Consider the following 27,341-nt stretch of genomic DNA (forward strand, 5'->3'; position numbering starts at 1 on the left):
TGAACCTTTTCTGATCATTTAATCATATGTGAAAATGAGCAGACCTCAATGAACTTTTTAATCATGTTCTATATCAAACAGCCTAATTTGTTCTTGTATGCCATCTGATGTGTGCGAATACAAGCTGGGGAAATAAACTGTTTCAAAATCTGAAAAACAATTCATTTTCCATGATTTGAAGCATGTGGTTTTATTTCATCAATGTAAGCCTGTAAACAAAATTGCAGCAGAATAATCTGTTCACTTATTCCACTGGGCCTTTCTTCAGTGGATATTATAAGTCTAGTAGACCATGGAGTTCTTTAGTCCAACAAAAAAAATAGAAATTTCTAACAGTAGTTAAGTAGTTCCTTTTAAATCAGTGTCAGTTTATGAAATCCATCTTGTCATTTGATTTTTGGAAGGCTCCTCGGTTTGATTTTTAAAAAATCTCCATTGTCATTATGATATTGACAATGACAAAACTCTCAATACAAACATTAATTGGGGGCCCATGTTGACTGCTGAAGATGTCATCAAGAAAAAAATCTCAAATCATTATTTGCCAGAATCAATCTTAGAGGAAACATCTTTACCAAAAGGTCAGTATACAATCAAAGATTAAATTCCTCCTTTTTGATGTCAAAATTCCATGTACTATGATTGCTACTTGATTATATTTGATGTCTTTGCAGCCTCACATTGTGCAGTATCTTAAAATATGATATACATGTCCAACCATAAAGGTGTTGTTTACACACACTGAAGACACTTCGCTCTCTTGTCTACATTGCTGTAGCCAGAACTCTAAAATTACCATTGTGCTTTGCCAACATAGCATACCAAGCCATATTTGAGATAGTGATTACATTAATAATTTAGATTAAAAGCTTTAATATATACATGTCATGTGTTAAACAGGAAGGCTTGTTTGATGTTCATTCCTTTATGAATCAAAACATGTTTTCCAGCATAGAAAAACACAGGCCATTTGACCACATTGATGCCAGCCCTCTGTAGGCACAACATCTCTCCCATTTCCCACTGTTCTTGCCATTACCCTGAAAAGGTTTCTCTCTTATCCTACTTTTTCTGTGAAAGTTTCAGTTGAAACTCTGCCAACCTCTCGGCCAGAGATTCCATAACCTAACCACTATGTAAAATAAATTTTCCTCCATGGAGCTTTTGGTTCTTTTGTTATTTCTTTGACTCTGGATCATTCCATCAATAGGAGCCGTTTACCCTAGTATTCTTTCTGAACATTTGATTTTAAAATCAAATTGTCAATCAATCAATATCTCTTTGAAGTTTATTATCCTCATGATTCACAATACTTGCACTTTTTTGTATAATATGCAAGTTTTGAAATTGAGCCTTGTTCACCCAATTTGAAGTCATTTAATACATATCAACCTCTGGGAAAAACATTGAACTTTCATAGCTAAAGTTGCTTGTCACTCAGTTAATTTCACGAGCTCTGAAGAAGGGTCACTGTACCCAAAATGTTAATCATGCTTTTCTTTCCACAGATGCTTCGAGGCATGCTGACTTCAAGCAATTTTTGTTTCAGAATTCCAGCATCAACTGTTCTTTGATCAAAGTTTCATATAAGTATCCCTTTTAAAAAAAATACATGAGCTTTAGCTTGCTCTCACTTTTAAATGCCTTTGGAAGTTAACACAGGTTTTCCTTAATTTTAACTTAATTGATCCATATTTGCCCAAATGTGTGCTTAAGAAGCTAAACAGATCTGGCAGCATCAATGGAGAAAGGAACAATTAAAATTGTGTCTATATCAGTCTGATTTAACGGGTGCAGAAGCAAGGTCTTACTAGACTCTAATATTAAACCAATTGACACTGCACTGACCTGAATGAAAGCCTGTTCTCCGTCAATCCAATGAAAACGGTTTTGAGATGTGTTGCACTATCAGCTATTGTAGAATTGTATTACAGCTCAAATTTATAGTCCGGTAGCTTGATGTATCTATTCAAGCCTGAAGATGAGCCTTTGGATGTAGGTTTGCTCGCTGAGCTGGAAGGTTCAGTGAGCCTCTGGACGAAGCACTGCTGATGATTCCTGCTTTCTATTGATATGTTGGGTCAGTGATGTAATTTCCTTTATTCAAAGTACAGGAAAATCTACAAAAGGAGTAAAGGTAGACATATCTAAACAAAAAGCTAAATTAAGACCATCTGCAATTCTTGAGGATGAGAGTGGAAGTGCTTTTGTACAAACCTTGATTACTATACAACTTGAGAACATTAGTAAGCTGAACTTACAACATGTGTATCTTATAACAGGATGCAAAATGTAGCACTAATTGATCCCACATCATCAGCTAGAGGTTCTGCAGTATACTTCAAGTTGTGAATACAAATGGGAAATTGAACAACTAACCTGTCCATCCACACTGATGCCAAGACCCAGCACATGCATGCAAAACTACAGCCCCTGACTGAATGATTCATCTTTACCCTCTAAACCTCAATTATCCAGATGTTAATCTTTAATAAATTTGATTTACTTCATGCAATCAAATGCTCTGCTGTGACGTAGAACTATATACACACACACACACACCATACAGCAAGGTTGTTCCCGTACAGTTGCAAGATGCACAAGAACATCACTGTCTGTAAGTTTGCTTCTGAATCACACATCATCTTGATTCTGAATACTCTCATTGTTCCTGCATGTCACTGGGTCCAAATACTGGAGCTCACTTCCCATAATGTTGTTAGATGTTCGAAAATAGTTCAAGGCACCAACTTACTGCCTCCTGTAGAAGTAGTTCTGGCAACAATTGCTGGTTTAGTTAGCAAAGGCCACATACCATGAGTGCTTTTAAAATGTATATACATTTAGGTAAATTGATATCAGGAGAAGGAAGCTGAAAATAAAAGCATTCTATTTTTGCAACCAGTTGAGAGAAAAAGTCCCCTTTTATCCAACCCCCTCAAATTCCAAGGTAGACTTTAGCCAGGATGAATGCCTCACTTGAAATCCTTTAGGTCTGACACAAATGTCAGATAGGAAATATGCACTGACACCATGTTTCACTGACTAATTCTTCTTTAAAACATTTTCTTACAAGTAAAATTTACAAAGCAGTTTAGTAAATGAAATTGAGTTAGAAATCACTTCCATTATACTAATTATCCATTGCAAAAGAGTTAACAAATAATATAGTTACATTATTCAATTTTTTTTAAAAAAGCAACATTACAACATGAAATCAATGTAAACATAACTAAGTATTTGTAATACTAGTATTTGGATTTAGAAATTCAGAAGATTCTAGAATCAAACAAATTAACAGTACCAGATATAATCTGTTCATCTGACTCAAATCAACAGAAGCCACCTTGTCCAATTATTTCAGTCTTCACCAGTTTTATCCTCTTGTTGATATTAACAACTGAAATATTTTCAATGGTCATTTTCTTTTGCCTTCAAGCAAGTCCAGCTGGTGTGTCGGTAAATTATGCAATCTTAAATAGTGATGTGAATGGAGGGGAAATCATGATAATGATCTTTATTTTAAAAAGTGACAAACACCAAATTTACAGTGTGAAATATGACTGCAATTCATTAGGATAAATGCAATTTCCTCTTGCCAAACAGTAAAGCATTAGATATGAAACTTTGCTTCTCATTTCTTTTTAAGTCTAGAACAATAGGGAGTGCCTGAATTCATATTTTCTCTGAGTAGGTACAAGAAGCCCTAATATATTGACTTAAGTGAATTAATCCAATTAACGATTCAAACAGTTAAAAAGGTACACATGATGTGTTTGTAGCTGGTATACAATGTCCGCTTATCAGTATTGAACCCTTTCTGATCAGTTAGATGCAGCATAAAGGTTTCTGTCTACTCTATTAATTATTTCTAGGTTACATTTTAATGTTATATAGTTGAAATAAAGCTTTCTATAAAATCGGATCAGTGCACCTTAATTAATACTTCAGGAAACAGCTCCCTACAGTGCACAGCAGTTCATTTTTTTTTTTACCCAAAAACCGATCATCTACTTAATTAGTTTTAAAAGCAATTTATAAGTATTCCTTAGACAACAATGATAAAACTTTGAAAAGTGTTTGAAACATTATGGGAACAGGCATTTCTCTCCTTTTGTTCCTTCTCAGAGTAATATTTGGTATGTGTCAATTGGGAAAAAGTACACTACCAACGACCAAACTTCAATAGTTTGGTTTTCATTCAACCAAACGTGTCCTTTCACTACTACAGATTGAAATTTTTGACAGAAGTCATATATTAAACAAAGATACACAAGGGCCAATTGTCCTCTGCTAGCTTGTTCAAGTAATCATTTTTTTTTTGGTGACCAAAAACATTAGAGAAACTTTAAAGTGTGTTCTGTGGCTTTGCAGAAAAGCCATGGAAACCCCAGGAGAAATGACATAGGCTATCCAGGAATTCTACCACTCTCCCAATGTTAACAGTGCAAGAGTCTATGCTGTACTGTTTTTGGAATTGCACAGAGTTATTTATAAACTATTTTAGGGTGAGTTATTCAGACTGTTTCACAGCTATGAACTAAAACAAAGCTTGAGTTTTTGGATAGCGGACAAGTTGGCAACCTTGGTTAGCTTTCCAGTCAAAATGGGCACTGAAGCTAAATGAAAGATCCTATCATTTAGGTCTTGGGTATGTCAAAGTTATACTTTAATCTACTCATTTTCTTACAACCTACTCCAATAATTCAAAACTCTATTACAACATCCCATTCCCAATAGTTAAACAGTATTCATATGCACAACTCAAATTGTCTTAAGGATTTTTAAATTTCAGCTTTTGCTTAATCTCAGATGTTATTTGCATATACAGAAATTTAGTTTATTAGAAAGTTATGCAATGAAAGGGAGCTAAAGCCAGATTTCCAGTTTGATAGTTGCAGATTTAATTCAAACACTTTCTCAGACAGTAGCTATTCTTGTGTGGATACAAATGGCTCAGATAATTACAGAACAAATTATAGATGCTAATTAAAATATCTTGATACTTTGCAATTCTGCACTGATTAATGTAATTGTTTCAGAGATAAAGCCGACATTAAAAGATAAACCTTGCCTCATTAGAAAAAATGAACTTTCACACAAAAATGCCAGAGGGACAACTCATTGAATTGAAAATAGTTTCCTTTTCCAGTTCAATGTTTAAAAAAATTATGCTGATTTTTCAAAAACAATCAAAACTACATATGAGATACTAAGTACATCTAAACAGGAAAATAATCCCCCTCTCTCAAAGTTAGATGTAATACAAAATTGCACTTGGGTCTTTCATCTGTGAGATACCTTGAATAGGCTGGAATGGAATCAGAAAGAGGGAGCAAGGAGGGAACCTAACCTTTTAAAAAGAAAATACTTTTAAAATTTTCAGTCAGCAGTATAATTCAGGTAGGGTAAATGAATAAGCTGAATAACCTCCCTTCTCGACCCATGATCAATCATAAGATGATTCTGGGAACTTTAAAGCTTCTCTATTCAAGGATGTAAAACTAACATTATATGGATATGGTTACAGCTGATAGTTAGCCAAATAGGATGAGGTTGGAAACCAACCAGATTTGATGGCAATAACATGAAGATCCAAACGTTAAAGCAACTTCCAAAGATTTGACAATTCACTATAAATAAGACAGGCTGGGAGTGCAGCTACATTGTTAATTTCAAAAATACACTTTTTAAAAAAAAAATCCTAACATTCATCATTTTGGAAAGTTGCAGTCTTCTCCCAAGATGACAAACCTCACCTCAGATAAATGCAACAACATTATTTTTAAATGTGGAATTAAAAAAGTGTTTGTGCATGGAATACACCTGACTTCCTGTGATCCAGCAAATTCCCTAGTCTGACAAAGGCCTGATCCCGAAGCTGTTCAACCAGGAGGTAAAATCTAATGGGATAGTAATTACTGAGCTCCCTTTTGTTTGATAGTGCAGGCAAGAGAAAAATACATATCCCAAACTCCAAACACTGAAGATATTTTTCTCAGGTTTTTTCCAAGTTTAAGAAATATGAAATGTAAGCATTAAATATGCTCCATTCAGTGCAAATTAAGGGCCCAGATTTCTACTTTAAATATTTTTAATTACAAAGTCCTGTCACATTTACAGAAGGTAGAAGCCAGCAAATTAATAAACATTTTATAATCAGTGGGGAAAAAACATACTGCCAACATATCAGTATTTTTACTAAAATTTCAGGAAAACAATAGATGGGTGTGTGAAATTTTCACACTTGGCCCTTTGAATGATGAATAAAATAACAGTGTGGCTATTTGAAATTTTAAACTGGAGGAGTTTGATTGAGCATTTCGGTGACAGTGATTACTACAAAGTTTTGACAAGACAGCATAATTTTTGCTTTACATACAATAAATAACCCTAACTGACAGCACCGCAAACACTACAGAAATGGCAATATTATAAGTGTCAATCGTTAGCTGAATTTCATTATAAAAACATTTTTACAGGACAAAAACCTGGTGTATAACAGAGACAATGCCGTTGTACACAAAGTGGCACCAAATGACTCAGCAGGAACAATCTTTTCACAAAAATAGAACTTTTTTCAGCCTGTTGGAAACATTCAGGGACCTCAAAATTGGCAGATGCTTAAACAACATGAAATGGATTTCTTATCAAACACACATTACTCTTAATAAATACTCTCAAATTGTCATCTTTTTAGCTAAGACCATTTGTTGGTTATGAGGCAGGGCAGGTTATCTACTTTCAAATGATTGATTAGAAGGCTCTGATGACAGGAGAGGTGTACTAACATTACAGATTCCCAGTAAGGAAATAAAAGGCATCAATAAAAGAATGATTAGAATCGCATTGGCAATTGTTTAGTTGAGAATTTTTCATTGGCAATACGGAGTTACTAAACATATCTTTAAATGCTTTCGGACTCTTGTGCACCTACGAGAATTTTGAGGTCCCAAATTCTCTGCAGTTATTTCAAAGTTTCTGGTTTATTTTCAACAGTTACAAAAATCCACTTTACAAAATACCAAAAATACCCCTAAATTCCAATTCCATGATTTTGTTCTCAAAATATATTATTTTAACTCACACTTTCAACAATTTATTTAATGTCAGTGTTTCTATTGCACCATGACATCTACATTCTCTGTACGATTACTGTAGGCACCTGAAGTTGCTCAGTTTGACAATTTTGTTTTGAAGTTCAGGAAAGAAAATTAGGGTCCTGCCTTAATGTTTCTTTGATTCACATTTAGAAGCAATGAATACTAAACTTATTGCTGTAAGGCTTCATCAACAGGCTAAGAACAATATACTGATCTCTTAAGGCTTTTGCAATTTTTGAACAAGTGGCTGTCCGTTCTTGCAAATATTAAAAAAAAGTGTAGAAATATGATCCACAATCATGTCTCCTACTTTGAAAAAGACTTCTACAGCAGTTAAATGTAGTTACTAATCAACTGACTAAAATGATTGCAGATTGATTTAACTGCATTCAACAATGAAACAATAAGCAGTTCCTTTCAGCTCAGGAATCACAAAAATAGTGCAGAGCTGTGTTCTAGGTCAGTGTACTTCAATTACTGTTAGTATCCAATAACTTCTCAAATTCTGAACAAAACACTGCAGCCAACATTAAATAAAAGGTTTGGGTGCTGACTGGTCACAAGCTTCACGATTTAGAATTACTCATTTGGGTCTAACCATTTTAAATGTGAAACCAACTTGCCTGAGAATTTAATTTCTCTCATCTCCCCTATACTTACTGCACATGACATGCACACAAGCTGGTTCAGAGGGTTACCCCAATTCCATTTTTAAAAATTGCAATTAACTGTTTTACAAGATAACATGAAGGGCAATAGGAAGTTTATATCCATCAAAAAGATGACTTTCTTGCCAGTTGATATCAATTATACATTTTTCCACTATTTCTCATTTCAACCAGTATGCCCTTGCTCAATTGCATATCTGCTAGGAGTCTCACACATTTAAATATTAACATTCCACTTTAGTCCCAAATCCCAATGCAAACTGTAAAGTCTTTCTCCCATACATTACCTTGCTCCACACTCCGATTTAAAAAGAAAGAGGGAACTTGGTGTCAAACGCAGTGCTTGAAAAGGAACATTTCAATTTAAATATCAAGCCATAAAAGAAAATCAGATATAAATACATCGATATATGAAGGATCCTCAGTCTTTGAAAGAATTGTTCCACTCGGAGAGAAACAGACCCCCTCATCCCGCATGTCAAACCCCAAATACCCAAGGTTTTTCCAGTCTTAGCATCTTTTAAATGAACTTTTTTGTAAAAAAAAACAAAATGAACACTCACTATTCCCAAAAGGTATTAATAACTAATTTTAAGGTTAATATTTTCTTCACTTATACTAACACGTTGTAGTGTAAATTTTAAATGTTGTGACCCTGCAGAACACAAACAAGTACTTTTTACTCCACTCAGTAGTTTCAAGAATAGAGAATTACTGTTTGTAAAATGAATGTGTGATGATCAGAACCTTATTATGTGATAAGATGCTGCAGTCTAAAACTGGAATATGTAATTTTGCTTCAAAAATACTTAAAACATTTTCAAAGTGACTCTGAAATCAAAATCAATATCACATAATACTTGTAAGCACTCTTTCAAACTCTGTATACACTACCTGTAATTCAAGAGACTTACAATCTCACTAAAGGGAGGAATTTTGAAGAAAACTTTCATTACCCCCAACATAATGTTTCTGTCTGAAAGATGCATTCAAAACTAAAACTACAGAAGTCATTTTCATGGCTGTTCCTTCATTTTAACGTGTCACTACTAATATTAACCCTCAGAGTGCACAGGTATTTAATTTATTGTCTGAATGTCATTCTCTATGTGTATATTACCTTGGTTCAATATGTCTCCCCAATAATTAAATTAATTCATAATTAAGAAATTTTCCTCCCAAATTCCAAGAACTAATATGAACACCTGCTGACTCCTCTGCAGCAGCCCCAAACATCAAGGGCCTACGGCACCGCAAGGAAGCAATGCAACATGGTTTCAGTCTTTTAGGCCCTTAGTTCTTCATCACTACCATTGTTCTCTTCAGATAGACCACTTTCATCAATATTTTCCAGTGAATCTGCATGCTGGATTGCAAGTTCAGACAGGCTCATGGTTGGCAAGGTATTCTGTTCTGGGTAAAGCCAAGGTTTGAAGTTTGGCCTGTTCTTCTGTTTCCATTCGGGGTACTTCAAACACACTTTATGGATTCTCTTCAGAACCTGAACCACACAGAAATAGAGAAAATTCCTTAATGCAGCTATATCAGCATCCGAATGACCATAACACATAGGAGTAAGGCCATTTGGCCCATCAAGTCCACTCTGCCATTTAATCATGGCTAATGGGTGTTTCAATTCCACTTACCCGCACTCTCCCTGTAGCCCTTTATTCCTTGCAACATCAAGGATTTATCAATCTCTGCCCTGAAGACATTTGATGTCCTGGCCTCCACTGCACTCCGTGGCAATGAATTCCATAGGCCCACCACTCTCTAGCTGTAGAAATGTCTCTTCATTTCCATTATAAATTGACCCCCCCCTAGTTCCAAGGCTGTGCCCACAAGTCCTAGTCTCCCCTCCTAAATGAAAACAACCTCCCAGCGTCCACCCTTTCTAAGCCACGCATTATCTTGTAAGTTTGTATCAGAGCTCCCCTCAACCTTCTAAACTCTATTGAATATAATCCCAGGATTCTCAACCGTTCATCGTATGTTAGGCCTACCATTCCAGGGATCATCCATGTGGATCTCCGCTGGACACACTCCAGTGCCAGTATGTCCTTCCTGAGTTGTGGGGCCCAAAATTGAACACAGTATTCAAAATGGGGCCTAACTAGAGCTTTATAAAGTCTCAGAAACACATCGCTGCTTTTATATTCCAATCCTCTTGAGATAAATGACAACTTTACATTTGCTTTCTTAACCACGGACTCTACCTGATCAACCTTTAGAGAATCCTGGACTAGCATTCCCAGATCCCTTTGTACTTTGGCTTTATGAATTGTCTCACCATTTAAAAAATACACATGTTCTAGAAAATCCCCAAAACAGAGTATTGGATGAAATAAAAGGCTTACTAAATGTTTCCAGCAGAAGAAAGTCAGTACTGTACACGCTTCCCAGAACAGGACAGCAATGTGTAGTTGAAAAGTGATTAAACAATGGCCTTCATTCTCTCTTTCTTCATATTGGGAATGAAGGTACAATACCTTTTTTTAAAACAAGTATAATTTCATGTTTCTTTTTATACTGCCATTTTCAATTGGACAGATCCAATTGTTTATTAAATGTTGGTCTATTCAATCAATCCGGGAACATAGTCTGCAAGTGATTACTACTTACTTTCGGAGCCGTATACTGAGAAGCTTTGTTGACAACCCACTTTGGAAGAGACCCTGAAAGAACAACCCAGAATTATTGAATTAGTTGCAGGAACTATGAACAAAGCCCAAATGCCAAAGTGAGTGATGAATATATTCTTCAGAAAAACGCAAGTGAAAATACAGCTAAGTTGAAAGCAAAATTGAAGATAATTAACAGCAATTATTAATTAGACTGTGCAAAGGGGCTTTCTTTTCTCAGGTGTAAAAATCATGATGTTTTGCTTAAATGCTTTGAACTATTATTTAATTGTAATTCCATAAGACCATAAGACATAGGAACAGAAATTAGGCCATTCAGCCCATTGAGTCTGCTGTGCCATTCAATCATGGCTGATAAGTTTCTTAACCCCATTCTCCCACTTTTGCCCCATAACCTTTGATCCTCAAGAACCTAGCCATCTCGGTCTTAAATATACTCAATGATCTGGCCTCCATAGCCTTCTGTGGCAAAGAATTCCATAGATTCACCACTCTCTGGTTATCTCCTTTCCAAAAGAGATCTTCCCTTTACTCTAAGGTTATGCCCTCAGGTCCTAGTCTCCCCTACCAGTGGAAACATCTTCTCAACATCTACATCATTGAGGCTATTCAGTATTCTGTATGTTTCAATTCCCCCCAGCTTTCTAAACTCCATTGAGTATAGACCCAGAGTCTTTAAACGTTCCTCATATATTCCAATTGATACTGAAAGGTAGATCAATAAAAGGTTCCTGTTCTGAATCATTACTCAACTTTTAGAGTAAATTAAATTAGGTTTTGCTGTAATAAACAAGTCCCTGACTCTCATGGAAGATGCTACTGAAAACTCTCAGAGAGTAAAGGGAAGATCTTCTGTAGAAAAGGAGATAAGGAGACACTTCTTCAGCCAGAGAGAGTGGTGAATCTGTGGAATTCATTGCCACAGAGGGCTGTGAATATATTTAAGACTGAGATTGTGAAGGACAGGGGGTAACTGTACCCAATGAAAGGAATCAAGACTTGAGAAAACTGGATTAGACAAAAAAGAAGTCAGCTCTAAGAAAATAATGTGAGTAAGAATATGCTTCTCAGCCCTCGAACCTGTTCCACCAACTGATTAAATCATAGCTGGTGTGGTACAACACATCCATTTTGCAGTCCTCTCTCCATATTCATTGACATCCGTAATCTAAAAATCTACCTATCTGTCTTGACTCAAATGAGAAAAGAAAACAAAGGCAACACTTTTGACATCTTAAGTTTCATATTGCAGTGTTATTGCTGTCAATCCTTACCTCTAGGATCTGCATCAGCCATATACACAAGATTACAACTTTTGGACCCAGTAGGTAGGATTCTGTAACCTGTTAGAATGGACACAGCTCGGACTAGATCTTTCTGAGGAGGATATTTCTGTGAAAAGGAAGTGAGCTGAAATTGAGAATGCTGATCTTTGGTAACAAACTTGGAACAGACAATAAAAGGAAATTTTAACATCCACAGATGAAACAGAATATATGCATTGTGCAAAATCTATAAACACTAACTAGCTTCCACTTATTTATTCAAGTAATTGGATTAGACATACCTTTTGAAAACTTTAATACAAAAAGTGCAGTATTACAAATGTTGTTTCAGATGTTAGTCCTAAAATTCTGTGCAGCAATAATATTTCACTTCTGTAGTCATCCTCATTTTCAGAGCTATTGGCTTAACTAATGATGTTGTTAATTTCTTCAAGACTAACTGCTATCTTTCCTTACTTTCCAAAACTTCCTCAAAAAAAAAACAAAAACTTGGTTATTTAACAGTACCTTCCTTCGATCACTTCCACAAATTCCCATTTTATGCTTTATTTTAATGATCTGTCTGTAAAGCCTCTTTTGATATATCATTAAGCAAAAGGCACTAATACTTAAGAAATTAAACATATCTTAGATTGAATAACAAGTCTTGTTTTCCCACCATCACAATGGAGAAAGTACATTTTGACATGCAGATCAATAAGATATCAGGTTCATCCTTCAACTTGCACAGTTAATTGACACAGTGCAACATGAGAGCAACTTTAACTTGGCCCACTATACAATCTCACTTTCTATTTTCTACTATTTAGAATGCATTACACAGGATATGGAAAAAAATCAAAATCTAATTACCAGGTTGAGACCCATCGTCGTTAATGTGACGAAAACTACACTGGCATCCTAAACAGCAATCAAACCATTTAAAAACCTCTAAAGTACTTTTACAATGACAGATATTAAAATTCTAATGTGGAAGCAAAATACTGTGCATGTTAGAAATGTACCAGAAAATGCATAAAATACTTAACAGATCTAGCAATGTCTGTGGCAAGAGATAAACAGAGTTAATTCTTCAAGTCTTTGACCTTTTCTTGAATTGTTCTGACAAAAAGGTTACATTCCTGAAGCTTTGACTGAAATTTACCAAGGCAGCAGGGACTCTTGCTACCTTTTGAGGCTACCTCACTTTGGGTCTTGGAGACACTTTTTACAGGTAAGAAGTGATTAAGTGGTTGCCACTGGGAATTTTCCACAAGAGCTGCTGGTGCAAACAGAGGGCTAACTCACAACCACAATGCGGCAGCTATTGGAAGAATGATCAAAGGTCATTACACACAACACAAATGATTGTCATTGAGTCATCTTGCTGCCTTTGTATATAACCTTCCCCCATTGAATCTAGTGAGAAGCTTACCCCCTCTCGTTAGTCAACCAAGTGAGCCAATTGAGTTGAGGTAGGCCATTTCCAATCTATCCTGCTCTGGGCAAATTGTTCTGACCTCACTAAAACTTCAGGTATATGCCATACCATACCATTTTTCCAGCCTCTCCACATCAAAACCCCTCCGGATTCTAAATGCTTCAAGTTCAATAATTAACTTGATTTTTTTCCTGTCTGCCCAGATGCTGCCAGACCAGTTGAGTATTTCCATAGTTTGTGTTTTCATTAACAAAAAAAAACTGGATTCCTTTTAAAAGGTATCCAGGTTACAGATGCCTGAACTATAAAATCACAGCATATTCAAGGTTCTTTTACATTTCATTCGTGCAGCTGTTCCTAGGTGTGCTGCCAATTGCATTTTCAGTATGAAGAGCAAAGACTAATACCTACAAATTTGCTGTGAAGCCACCCTGCTCTAGGAAGTGAAAGACTAATAGCTTTGAGCATTTGCACTGTTGAGGGGCATAACATAGCACTGTCTCAGGTCCACATCAAACGCCAAATCTAAGACAGGTACATTATATGATATGTTCATGTCTCCAGCATCCACAGAACATTGCTTTTAGACTTCACATTTATGTTGCTTTCTTAAACTGAAGCAAGTTCTTAAGCAATATGATGCACGTGTTTGAGTATGACATTATATCAAAGACCTTTGTTGCCATATGCAGTTCCTTTCCCTTTATCTGTGGGACATATTGGAGACAGAACATTTTGAAACATACTTACAGGATGTTTGACTGAGTAGTTGATAATCATGTAATCTTTATCTGTGACCAGCCATGATCTCAAAGTAACCACATCCCTGTCTTTTAGGGGTCTTGGACATTTCCCTGTGAGGAAGAGAAGGAAATATCACAAAGAACTGACTTTTTTTAAACGCAGTATTTCACATCATACATCATCCCTAGTCAAGACAGCATCTAGCAGCCCACTCTTAAACAACTCTGTTGATGTCATTATATATTATCGTATTCATTTGGAATTAGTGGGGGGGGGAATGCACTTCTCCTTGGCACAAAGGCATCCCCGGGCAACAAGGATCACTGCCACAGTATTACCAGTGCTGTCTAATGATCCCCTATTGCATCTTAATTGCTTGACATAACAAGGAACCAAATCCCAAAGCAGGATGCGAATTTATAACCAAAACTCTCAATGTTGTGAAGTACTGAGAGAAACATATCCACTCAAAATGCTCTGTCCTATTTCCCTAATCAAGCAGATAGGAAAGATCCCATGACAGTAGCTGAAGAACAATTTTTTAAACTGGTTGTCATACTATTTTCAAACAGCAGCAAAATAAAAAGCAAGCAAGCTAACTGATTAATCACTTGCTAATTCAATGTTGTTTCCACTACATAACAATAATTACATTTTAAACTCAACTTTTGAGCACAGCATTTTGAGAGAATTTGAGAACATTGGGGGAAAAAACATCTTGTATTTATACTAGTACCAAAAAAAGCAGGTGTTATGTCCACGAAACCATTAATGGTGAAATAGCTAGCTTTCCACAAACCACACTCTCTCCAAATAACCTCATTAACATAGTTCAAATTGACAAGTCCAACTGGATAAGACCTGTGACAAGTCCAAGCCACATTGATGCAGCCACGAAAACCTTTCAAGGTTCAGAAACCCTTGAGCCTTATGTTGCAAGTGCAACACCGTACCATCAAAAGAATGCAGTTCACTACTACAGCCCCTCCCTGCAGGAATTTACCCTAGATTAATCAAAGCCAAATAAACTTCTGTGGCCTACCCAAACATTCAATAATTACCTGTGTACTACAATTCCACAAGCACCAACTTCTTTAAGAGAATCCTGACAGGTTATTCAACAGCTTTAATTCTATCCTAATTTAATATCCAGACACTTGCCAGGATGAATCAAATAGTAACTTCTCCACTCAATCCAGTAGCACAAAGAAAAATTAGCAACCCAACTGAGGGAATATAACCAGCCTTCTAGTCTTTATAGTTTAATTTTATACGGATTCACTTTTTCCACTGCATCTCAACACCTTTATATAGAAACTGATATGAGCAAACCAAGATAGTAAGACTCATTTGTCTGAAACTCATATTGACATGACAATTAGGCATTTCAAGGACATCTATAACACTTAAGCTCAACAATGTGCATTCCCAACAAGCAGGCCTTCTGGATATTAGGTAAGCATTTCCCAAGAGGTTGTCAGTTTATAGGGAGTCATATGTACATCTGTGCTGTAATTTCAACAATTGCAGATTCAGAAATCTATTTGGTGAATCTTTGAATAAACTCACATGAATAATACCCAACATCTGCATTCGCTGTGAGCCGCGCAATGTCAAAAGTGTTGATGACCTGCTTATCCCACTTGAGGCGATACTCATTATCATGTAGCACATCATACACCGTCTCTGCAGAAACATCTTTAAGTTCAATTCTACACTGAAACAGGAAGAGAAAGGAGTTGTTAAAGTCTCAGAATAATTCTTTTTATGATTGTAATTAAAAGAAGATAATATGCTTGTACCTGAAACACACCGTGGCGCCAACAGAAGAAACCACACCCTAAATGAAATTTTGGGAGCACTGAGTTCTTAATGTACAGTATAACACCTGGAGAAGGTGCTGAACATTTACAAAAAAAATGAGCAAGAGAACGTGGGGAAAAAAAAATGTGAATTCAAACGGTGAATACACACATGCATGGTAAACAGAGAAAAAGCTGAAAATTGGGAATTACTGTTCCAAGTTATCTAACTTTTCTACCGACACCATATTTCTGTAATTTCTAATGGACAGGCTATAGCAAACCATACCCATTTAGGACCTTAACTTTAGGTCAACTGCAATTACAAATAAATCACTCAGTGTCTCATAGGCAAGATATTGGACTGTTTAAAAACTGAGGATCAAACTCAGTAGAAATTACTAGTCACCATACCTATGTCATCTGTCAGAGGTTAAGACTGCAAAAAATATACTCAGACATACAGATGGTGACATCTTGCAAAATGTCCATATTACAAAAGGAGGAAGTGTTGGGTGTCTTGAAACAGGTAAAGGTGGATAAATCCCCAGGACCTGATCAGGTGTACTCTAGAACTCTGTGGGAAGCTAGAAAAGTGATTGCTGGGCCTCTTGCTGAGATATTTGGATTAGATTACTTACAGTGTGGAAACAGGCCCTTCGGTCCAACAAGTCCACACCGACCCGCCAAAGCGCAACCCACCCAGACCCATTCCCCTACATTTACCCCTTCACCTAACACTACAGGCAATTTAGCATGGCAGACATTTTTGGACTGTGGGAGGAAACCGGAGCACCCGGAGGAAACCCACGCAGACACGGGGAGAATGTGCAAACTCCACACAGTCAGTCGCCTGAGGTGGGAATTGAACCCGGGTCTCTGGCGCTGTGAGGCAGCAGTGCTAGCCACTGTGCCACCGTGCCACCCATATTTTTATCATCGATAGTCACAGGTGAGGTGCTGGAAGACTGGAGGTTGGCTAACTTGGTGCCACTGTTTAAGGCAGGCGGTAAGGACAAGCCAGGGAACTATAGACCAATGGCTCAAAGGCAGAAGACAGAGGGTGGTGATAGAAGGTTGTTTTTCAGACTGGAGGTCTGTGACCAGTGGAGTGCCACAAGGATCGGTGCTGGGTCTTCTACTTTATGTCATTTACATAAATGATTTGGATGTGAGCACAAGAGATATGATTAGTAAGTTTGGACATGACACCAAAATTGGAGGTGTAGTGGACAGTGAAGAGGGTTACCTCAGATTAGAACAGGATCTGGACCAGATGGACCAATGGGCTGAGAAGTGGCAGATGGAGTTTAATTCAGATAAATGCGAGATGCTGCATTTTGGGAAAGCAAATCTTAGCAGGACTTATACACTTAATGGTAAGGTCCTGGGGAGTGTTGCTGAACAAAGAGACCTCGGAGTGCATGTTCATAGCTCCTTGAAAGTGAGTCACAGGTAGGTAGGGTAGTGAAGGCAGCGTTTGGTATGCTTTCCTTTATTGGTCAGAGTATTGAGTACAGGAGTTGGGAGGTCATGTTGCAGCTGTACAGGACATTGGTTAGGCCACTGCTGGAATATTGCGTGCAATTCTGGTCTCCTTCCTATCGGAAAGATGTTGTGAAACTTGAAAGGGTTCAGAAAAGATTTACAAGGATGTTGCCAGGGTTGGAGGATTTGAGCTATAGGGAGAGGCTGAACAGGTTGGGGCTGTTTTCCCTGGAGCATAGGAGGCTGAGGGGTGACCTTGTAGAGGTTTACAAAATTATGAGGGGCATGGATAGGGTAAATAGGCAAAATCTTTTCCCTGGGGTCGGGGAGTTCAGAACTAGGCATAGGTTTAGGGTGAGAGGGGAAAGATATAAAAGAAACCTGAGGGACAACTTTTTCATACGGAGGGTGGAACGTGTATGGGATGAGCTGCCAGAGGAAGTAGTGGAGGCTGGTACAATTGCAGCATTTAAGAGGCTTTTGGATGTGTATATGAATAGGAAGGGTTTGGAGGGATATGGGTCAGATGCTGGTAGGTGGGACTAGATTGGGTTGGGGTATCTGGTCAACATGGACAGGTTGGACCTAAGGGTCTGTTTCCATGCTGTATATGACTTCACAGAAACTGCTCCTTTCCCAAAAACCCTTAAAAGATTCAGCCTGACGTTATCACACCATGGCCACCACATTGCGAAGTGAGATTTGAACTCAGATCTTCTGGCCCAGTGATAGAGAAACTACCATTTCATCATAGGACTCTCAGGTTCTGATTTTAGTTCAACCTGTGACAGAGGGTCCAACAGATTCTTTCATTTTCTTATCACATTTTCTGTAGTGATTCACTTCACTCTTCATTACAGCAGGCATGCAACTCAATTATCTGACACCAGCAATTATCTGATCCTTTTCTATGTAAAGGACAGAGGATAAATGTTAAGTGACATTTCTTTAACTCACTCAGGCAGCCACTCTGCAGAACACCAATGTTCTTTCTGTAAAATTTACCCTGAGCTTCTGGTTACCTGCCACTTCAACTCACCAGCATATTCTCTGAGCAACATCTTTGCCACATGTTTGCTAAAGTCCTCTAGAGAAGCTCAGCAGAAACTGGAAGAACAGTACCTCATTTTCTGCTTGGTGACCCTGCAGTCTTCAATACTGAGTTTGCTAATTTTAGGCTTGAGCATCTTCTCCCATGTCCTTACCCAAACCCCCACACATTAGGCCTTATCACCATGTGTTGCTACCACAAACAACCTATTATCAGTCATTAACAGAACCCATTAGCATCTATGGATTCTCCCAGGCTAACCTCTACCCAGTCCTTTGTGTTTCTCTCTCTCTGTGTTCTATCTCCACCTATTGTTTACCCTTCCTCTAACATACAGAGGAACCTCGATTATCTGAAGGACAAGAGCAGGAAGTATTGCTTTCGTTAATCAAATTCCAGATAAATCAAATGCTGGACAACAGTTTAGCAAAGCATTGGGACCTTGCAATCTTGCCGGATAATCCGATATTCGGATACTGTATGCCAGATAATCGAGGTTCCTCTATTTCCCAACTTTTCCCCCCATCAATAATCTGAAGGGTTGCTGGACCTGAAATGTTTACTCCAGTTTCTCTCCACAGATGCTGCCAGACCTGCTGAGTTTTTCAGCCATTTTTGTTTTTTTGATTTCCAACATCCACAGTTCTTTCGTATTTTTGTTTAACTCACTGAGGGGTTAGTTCAGATAAGAACAAAAAGGGAATAGAAATGATCAGTTTTCTGCAAAAGTACTGCAGGTATGACAAAAGTTCATAAAATACTTGGTTTTCAATGCTGTGATGGTCTGATTTTTTTTAAGAAAGAAGTTAGAAAAGTTATCTGAAACAGAGAGCTAAAGACAGCTGTTCCAAGAAATGTGACTTAAACTAAATGACTCAACAAACTACCTAGTGAGGTAATGGCTGCTAAATGTTTACTTAAGTTTTCATGTCCTACAGGAGGAAGTCAGGAGTCAGAAGCAGGTGACAGTTCGGAAGTAAAAAAAATCCCGACCAGATGTCCTCCTTCACTGCTTAAATGTAGCCAAAACTGAGAGTTTATTTCTTGGAATTCAGCAAGAAAAGACAATAATTTAGTCTGGGTGGTGGTGTGTCTTGGTGAAGAGATAGTAACGAATGTGCAGAAAGCCACCAAAAGGAAATGCTTGCATCTTCATCAGTTAGGAAAATTAATAAAGATAATAGGATGTTATCTCTCACTGTAACAGGAACTGGATACAAAAGTAAAGGGGTTATGCTTCAGTCATACAGGGCACTAACTAGATTGCATCTGCAGTACACTACAACATTGGTCACCTTGTTTCAGAAGGATATAAATGTATTGGACAGAGCTCAAAGAAGATTTACGAGACATATTTCTGGAATGTTTTTCTCATGCAAGGAAAGGTTCGATAGGCTAATCTTCAATCCACTGGAGCCTAGAAGAGCAAGAGTTGTCTTGCCTGAAACATACAAATCCTCAGCTTTCTTGAAAGGATTGATGTGGAGAGGATTTTTTATCTTAGAGAAACTAGGATTAGGGGACACTATTTAAAACGAGATCTGGCTTTTTTTTCCCCCTTCTCAAGAGGATGGTTAGTATTCAAAATGTTTTAGAAGATGACAAAGGCAGAGCTAGATAGATTCTTGTTAAGTGAGGGAGTGAGAGATTATCAGTGCAGGTTGAATGTGAATGGAGGTTCAATTAGGTCAGCATGATCACATTGATTAGTGGAGCAGATTTTGGGGGCTGAATTGCCTACTCCAGCTCTTAATTTGTATATTCATATGAACTGTCAAGGTAGGAAATAAAAAGCAAGAAGCAGCTGAGCAGTATAGCACTACGATGAATGGAAACCAGGTGGTGATAGAAAAAGAGGGAATGTATAAAAATAAAGATTCTTCAGGTGGAGATGTTAAGAATCAAAAAGAATGTATAATAACTAGTATAAGGGCACTTTACTCTTTCATAGACACATTTAACATGGAAACAGACCCTTCGATCTAACTCGTCCATGCTGACCAGATACCATGAATTAATCTACTTCCATTTGCCAGCATTTGGCCCATATCCCTCTAGGCCCTTCCAATTCATATTTACAATTAAATGTTGTAATTGTATCAGACTCCATGGCAAAAGATAAACATTGTTCCTTTAGAGGACAAGGAGGAGAGATTTAATAATGGGAAATAAGGAAATAGCCAAGGCATTCATGTATTTTGAGTCAGTCTTCACAGTAGAAGACACAAATAACATGCCAATAATGGAGGACAAGGAAGCTACGACAGGTGAGGACCTAAAAACTATCATCTCTGAAGAGGGGGTGTTGGGCAAATTAATGGAGATAATGATAGACAAATCTCCTGACCCTGATGGAATGTATCCCAAGGTACTAAAAGAGACGGCAGGGGAAATAGCAAATGTGCTTGTGGTAATTTATCAAAATTTGCTGGACTCTGGGGTGGTTCCAACAGATTGGAAGCAGCAAATATGACACCACCATTAAGAAAGAAATTAGACAAAAGGCGGGTAACTATAGATCTGTTAGCTTAACTTCTGTAGTGGGGAAAATGCTCGAGACTGTAGTCAAGGAAGAAATAGTGAGGCATTTGAATAGAAACTGTCCCATTGGTCAAATGCAGCATGGGTTCATGAAAGGTAAGTCACATTTAACTAATTTATTGGAATTCTTTGTCCAACTTACTCAGATTGTTCTCAATGGGGAACTGGTGGATGTGGTGTACTTGGATTTCCAGAAAGCATTTGATAAGGTGCTGCACAAAAGGCTGCTGCATAAAAATGAATGGCGCATTAACATGGATAGAGGATTGGTTAGCTATCAGAAAGCAAAGTGTTGGAATAAATGGGTTTTTTTCTGGTTGGAGATCAGTGTTGGGACCTAAATTTTTTAGAATTTACATGGATGATTTGGAGTTGGGGGACTAAGTGTAGTGTGTTAAAGTTCACAAAAACACCAAGATGAGTGGTAGAGCAAAGTGTACAGGAGGACACAGTCTGCAAAGGGATATAAATAGGTTAAGTGAATGGCCAAGAGTCTGGCATATAGAGAAAAATGTTGGTAAATGGGAGGTCATCTATTTTAGCAGGAATTAGAGCAAAAAGGACAATTATTTAAATAGTGCATAATTGCAGATGCTGCTGTGCAGAGGGATCTGGGTATCCTTGTGCATGAATCACAAAGTTGGTTTGCAGGTGCAGCAGGTAATTATGAAGGCAAATGGAATATTGTCCTTCATTGCTAAATGGTTGGAGTTTAAAAAACAGGGAGGTTATGCTGCAGCTGTATAGGGTGCTGGTGAGGCCATACCTGGAGTATTGTGCACAGTTTTGATCTTCTTGAGAAAGGATGTGCTGGCATTGGAGGGGGTGCAGAGGAGGTTTACTAGGTTGATCTAGGTTGATTCCGGGGTTGAAAGGGTTGGCCTATGAGAGATTAAGTAGACTGGTACTATATTAATTGGAATTTAGAAGAATGGGGGCGGAGGGGTGAGGGGAAGGGGGTGGATTCTTAAAGAAACATGAACTTATGAAGCAAATATGTAAGAGATAAGTAGGGAGATTATTTCCACTGGCAGGTGAAACTAGAACTAGGAGAAATAGCCTCATAATAAGGGGGAGCAGAATTATGACCGAGTAGAAGAGGAACTTCTCCCACAAAGTTGTGAATCTTTAGAATTCCCTACCCAGTGAAGCAGTTGGGGCTACCTCGTTGAATGCTTTTACAGCAAAGTAGATAGATTTTTGAACAGTAAAGGAATTGAAGGTTATGGTGAGTGGGCAGTTAAGTGAAGCTGAGGCCATGAAAAGATCTGCCAAGATCTTATTGAATGGTGGAACAGGCTCAATGGGCCATATGGCCTACTCCTGCTCCTATTTCTTATGTTTGTTTATTAAAAGTACATTGACAGCCTCACATGAAAATGTTCAGTGACTGACCATCACAGAAACCAAATTATAGAAATAAAACTGAATCCAGGTTTCACTTTGGAATCAGTATTAGCATCAATTGAGATCACAACACTGGGAAAACTATTCTCCATTGTTTCTCTTAAAATAAACTTTGTACATTTGGCATGTACTATCTATTTCTTAAAAAAGTGAATTCCATTTCTATTTACAACCAATGCTATCATCAGACTAATTTAGAAAACTAGTACCATATGTCAAGCCAAACATTGTCAACATTCTAGATAATTCATATTTCACTATTCACTCACTACAGAAATCCTAATAAGATCATTCTACCAAATTAATGTTGACTGAATTTAATTGCAAATTCTAATGACTAAATGCAATGACTCAGCAGTTACACATTAGCTGTCTGAAGAATGGTGCATAGGATCTCAGAAAATGGAGAGCTGAGGGCAGCTATTTCATGTGAAAATCTAAAATTTTCACATTCATGCCTCTTAACACAACCTTTGGAAGTTAAGTGAACTACAAACAATCCAAAGTTCTTTAATATGGGAGGTTTATAAAGGATTTCTTCCTTTGGGAACATTAAACCTTGTTCATCAGTAATGAGAGAGACACGGGGATAATTTTGCTCTTTTCACACAAAAGTCAGTCTTCATTCTCATTTGAAATTAATTCCTATCTGTCCTCTAGTTTTTTTTGTGTACTGAGCTAGAATCCACTGTTGTAGTTTTTAACTCTTGACAAACGTGTTGAATTGGTTTTAACACAGTCATCTCTGAACCAAAGCCATGAAAGGGAAAGGCCAACAGAAAAAGCCAAACTTTGTACAACAAGCTTACATTTATCTCATATTTAACATAGGAAAACTGTCTGTAATCTCATTATGACATTCCTACCTGACACTAAGTTAAACTCAAGATGTTGCTGCACTAAAACCTTGAGCTAAAATTTCCTCCTTGTTTGAAATCAGTCACCCCAAGAATATGTTATATGATCTCTGACAGATCAGTCACCTTTTCTACTACTCCTCTACCACCAAAACCACGATTTACACCTTAATTATCCTTACGTATTAATTACTACAGCAATTACTTGACCAATTTGTATCTGCCAGTCATTGCTGAGACTAACGAGTTATTTTTCTAATACTGTTAAGGCAACCTTGCTGTCTTTACATTAACTCATCACATTTGCTTATATTTATAAAGAAATGAAGTAGCTTTGAACCACTTTAAAAATGCTATATGAAATGTAACTCCATTTTATTTTGCATCTGCACTAATCTCCACATTGCTATAGCCACTGAAGTCTCACCAAGTTTCAGGGGCTTTCCAAGTGTCAAAAGATTCACCAAGATTCTTACCTGCTGTTCAAATACCTCCTTGGCCTTGCCTATTCCACCATCGCTGCTGGCTCTATTTTCCTGTACCAAAATGTTGCGTGGCTTACATCAGTCTATTTGCTGCTTAATGCTCCTTTGACCTCTGAAAGGAGGCCAATATATTCTCACCCTCTAGAACTCTTCCCTCATTGCCTCCATACTATCACCTCCTTCTTTAGGTTTCTAAGCCTCATCAAATTCCCTTTCCAGGCCTTAGCATTTTTCTCCTCCTTCCTTGATATCACCTTCTTAAATTTCTATCCATCACTCTGTTCTCCAATCTTTCTGACACACACAATGTAAACATAACTTGTAAAGTTGCTTCCAAATTTAGTTTGAATTTAATCCAGATGTAAGCAGACTGTGGAACAATTTGGATATTTTTAAAGTATTAAATGTGGTAGTGGATGTAATGCAAATTATATAGCAGGGATTGGTAAATCTGCAACAAAAGCAGAAATTGCTGAAAAAAGCTCAGCAGGATTCCATACTGTAGGGAATCTAGTCTAATCATCATCAGGTCTGAAAGCATCTGTGAAGAGGAATCAGAGTTAACATTTCAGGTCTAGTGACCCTTCCTCAGAACCAGATCCAAGACGTTAACTCTGATTTCTCTTCACAAATGCTGCTAGACCTGCTGAGTTTTCTCACAATTTCTATTTTTGTTTCTGATTTCCAGCATCTGCAGTTCTTTCAGTTTTGACTGGTAAATCTGCACTGGACATCCTCTGTAAAGCTTTGATTAATCAGATCATCATTTAATGGCTGGAATTGCAGAATTAAATCCTTAGAGCTCCAGATAATAAGACTGAAACACCATGTAATATTGGGATTACATGGAACCCTGGGATGTTGGTACATTAGGGAAAATGAGAATAAATGAAACAAGGATAATTTCAGACACTAAGTTAGGAATTGTGACCCAATACTGAAATTGAAGGGAAAGGAAAGCATATGATCTCAGCATCATTGTGTAAACAGACCATGTGAGACAGTCATAATGGATCTTGAGGACAGAAATACAAAATTAGTCACTCTCAAATGAGATTTGGCAAAATCATAGCATCTTTAGGCCAACAGACCTTTATCTTCCTATCCCTGTGCTGTTACAAATGAAAACAGACAGCACCAAATCCACGCTTCATTCCAGGAAAGTCAAAATACAAAGGACAGTATGAAACCACCAGCACTCCAAGATACCATTACTGTAATAATAGAAGTGTTGTCCAACTCAGATCTTTATAGGGTAAAAATCAAATCAGCCAGGATTCTAAGGATACTGTGAGCGAGGGCAAGGAGGGAGAAGAACTTAAAAACCTATTCCTGACGGTACAAGTTTCCCATGGGAAGGTGAAGCCTCATAGTGCCTTCAATCTATCTTTCTCAGATATGCAGTCATATCAAGGAGGTGCGGTTATTAGCAATTTGTTCAATAACAGATTTAAAACAAAACTGAAGAAAGGAATATAAAGGTGGATAAATCCCTAGGACCTGATCTAATGTATCCCAGAACATTGTGGGAAATAAGGGAAAACCATTGGAGAGACCCCTTGCAGAAATATTTGTGTCATCTATAACTACGGGCGAGGTGCCTGGTGACTGCAGGGTCGCTAATGTTGTACCTTTGTTTAAGAAAAGTTGTAAGGAGAAACAGGGGAACTATAGACATGTGAATCTGACTTCTGTGGGTAAATTGTTGGATGTGATTACAAAAGATAGGACACAGAGGGGCAAAACAATTGATGAGGTATAGTCAGCATGGTTTTGAGAGGAAATCCTTGTCTCAGAAACTTGGAATCTTTTGAGGAAATTACCAAAATGATTGATGGGGTAGAGCAGTAGACATTGTTTACTTGAACTTTACTAAAGCCTTCGACAAGGTTCTACTTGGTAGACTAATTAGTAAAGTTAGGTCACATGAGATTTAGGGTGACCTTGCCAATTGGTTACATAATTGTCTTAATGGTAGGAGACAGTGGTGGAGGGTTGCTTTTCAGACTGGAGGCCTGTGACCAGTGGTGTTCCATATGAATCAGTTCTGGGTCCTCTTGTTTGTCATTTATATAAATGATTTGGATGAGAATGTAGAAGCCATGATTAAAAAGTTTACAGATGACACCAAAATTGGTGGCATAGTAGATAGTGAAGAAGGTTTTCTAAGATTAGCATGAGATCTTGATAAAGTGGGTTAATGGGCTGAACAATGGCAGATGGAGTTCAATCTGAATAAATGCTAGGAATTGCATTTTGGAACAATAAACAAAGGTAGTACTTATACAATTAATGGTAGGACCCTGGGGTGCAGGTACATATTCATTGAAGTGTGTGTCACATATAGACAGGGTGGTTAAAAGGTTTAGTCCTTTGAGTATGGAGTTGGGAAGTCATGTTGAGGTTGTACAGGACATTGGTGAGGCCTCTTCTGGAATACTGTGTCTAGTTCTGGCTGCCCAGTTATAAGAATGATATTATTAAGCTGGAGAGGGTTCTGAAGACATTTACCAGGATGTTGCCGGATATGGAAGGTTTAAGTTTCAAGAAAAGCTGGATACGCTGGGACTCTTTTCACTGAAATGTAGGAGGTTGAGGGGTGACCTTATAGAAGTTTATAAAATAATGAGGGTATAGAAGAAGTTAATTGTAGTTGTCTTTTCCCCACGACTAGAGGGCATATTTTTAAGGTTTTAGATTGGATTACTTACAGCCCTTCGGCCCAACAAGTCCACACTGACCCTCCGAACAGCAGCCCAGCCAGACCTATTCCCCTACATTTACCCCTTTACCTAACACTACGGGCAATTTAGCATGGCCAATTCAACTAACCAGCACATCTTTGGACTGTGGGAGGAAACCCACGCAGACACAGGGAGAATGTGCAAACTCCACACAGACAGTTGCCTGAGGCGGGAATTGAACCCGGGTCTCTGGCGCGGTGAGGCAGCAGTGCTAACCACTGTGCCGCCATGAGAGGAATAAGATTTTTTAAAAAATAACGCAAATTAATTTTACACAGAGGGTGGTTTGCATGTGGAATGAACTTCCTAAGGAAGTGGTGGAATGTGTGTTTAATTACAATGTTTAAAAGACAGTTGGATAGATACATGAATAGGAAAGGTTTGGAGGAATATGGGCCAGGAGCAGGCAGGTTAGACTAGTTGAGTTTGGGATTATGTTAGGCATTAACTGGTTGGACCAAAGAATTTGCTTCTATACTGTAAGACAATGACTCGAAAAATATACCTTCACTTACATCCTAGCGTTGTCACTGAATACTGTTTAAATCAGTGACAAAATCTCTAGATCAATCTCTTTCTTGCAGCAAGATGCAAACGACCCTAAATCCAACCTTTAACTTTGCTTTTGTTAGGTAAATATTTGAAGGATGGTGGATGGGTCAATTCAACAGGACACTAACTCTGGCATTTTCAAAATCAGGAGAATGCAACTTATCTACAGCATGTGAAAGCCACCATTCCAAAGACCAGAGATATTTCAGTCAAATAGAGAATCTGGCCAAATTAAAATACCATAGTAGTTTAATGGAAGTTACTAGTTATTACGTAGATTGACTGCATATCTGTTCTAGATAATCTACTGTACATCTTTGTCCACCCTCCCCTCAAAACATGATTTCTTTAAATGACAAATGGACAAGGTTTTTGGTCTGGAACCAGCTAACCAATATCATTGGAGTATAACAACCATCATTTCAAAAACATTGGCAGATTACACAAAATTGGTCATGGAGTAAACACAGTGAGCAGAATTCATTCTGCTGAAATAAGCAATATGGCAGATCAAATTGAATGCAGAGGCATTGATGGAGTCATTAAAATGA

General features: G+C 37.7%; 1 protein-coding gene across 1 annotated transcript in view; it reads right to left on the minus strand.

Annotated features, from left to right (window-relative positions):
- Nucleotides 1-6,076: 6,076 nt before the first annotated feature.
- stard14 (START domain containing 14) overlaps nucleotides 6,077-27,341 on the minus strand; it is a 28,127-nt gene continuing 6,862 nt past the window's right edge. The window contains exons 2-6 of the mRNA XM_072595207.1: nucleotides 15,433-15,580; nucleotides 13,870-13,973; nucleotides 11,688-11,805; nucleotides 10,394-10,446; nucleotides 6,077-9,272 (exon numbers count right to left, since the gene is read on the minus strand). Coding sequence (XP_072451308.1) covers nucleotides 9,057-9,272; nucleotides 10,394-10,446; nucleotides 11,688-11,805; nucleotides 13,870-13,973; nucleotides 15,433-15,580 — 639 coding nt within the window. The 3' untranslated portion in view covers nucleotides 6,077-9,056. The remainder of the gene's footprint in view (nucleotides 9,273-10,393; nucleotides 10,447-11,687; nucleotides 11,806-13,869; nucleotides 13,974-15,432; nucleotides 15,581-27,341) is intronic.

Source organism: Chiloscyllium punctatum, chromosome 25, assembly GCF_047496795.1.
Source record: "Chiloscyllium punctatum isolate Juve2018m chromosome 25, sChiPun1.3, whole genome shotgun sequence".
NCBI classification, from domain to species: Eukaryota; Metazoa; Chordata; class Chondrichthyes; order Orectolobiformes; family Hemiscylliidae; genus Chiloscyllium; species Chiloscyllium punctatum.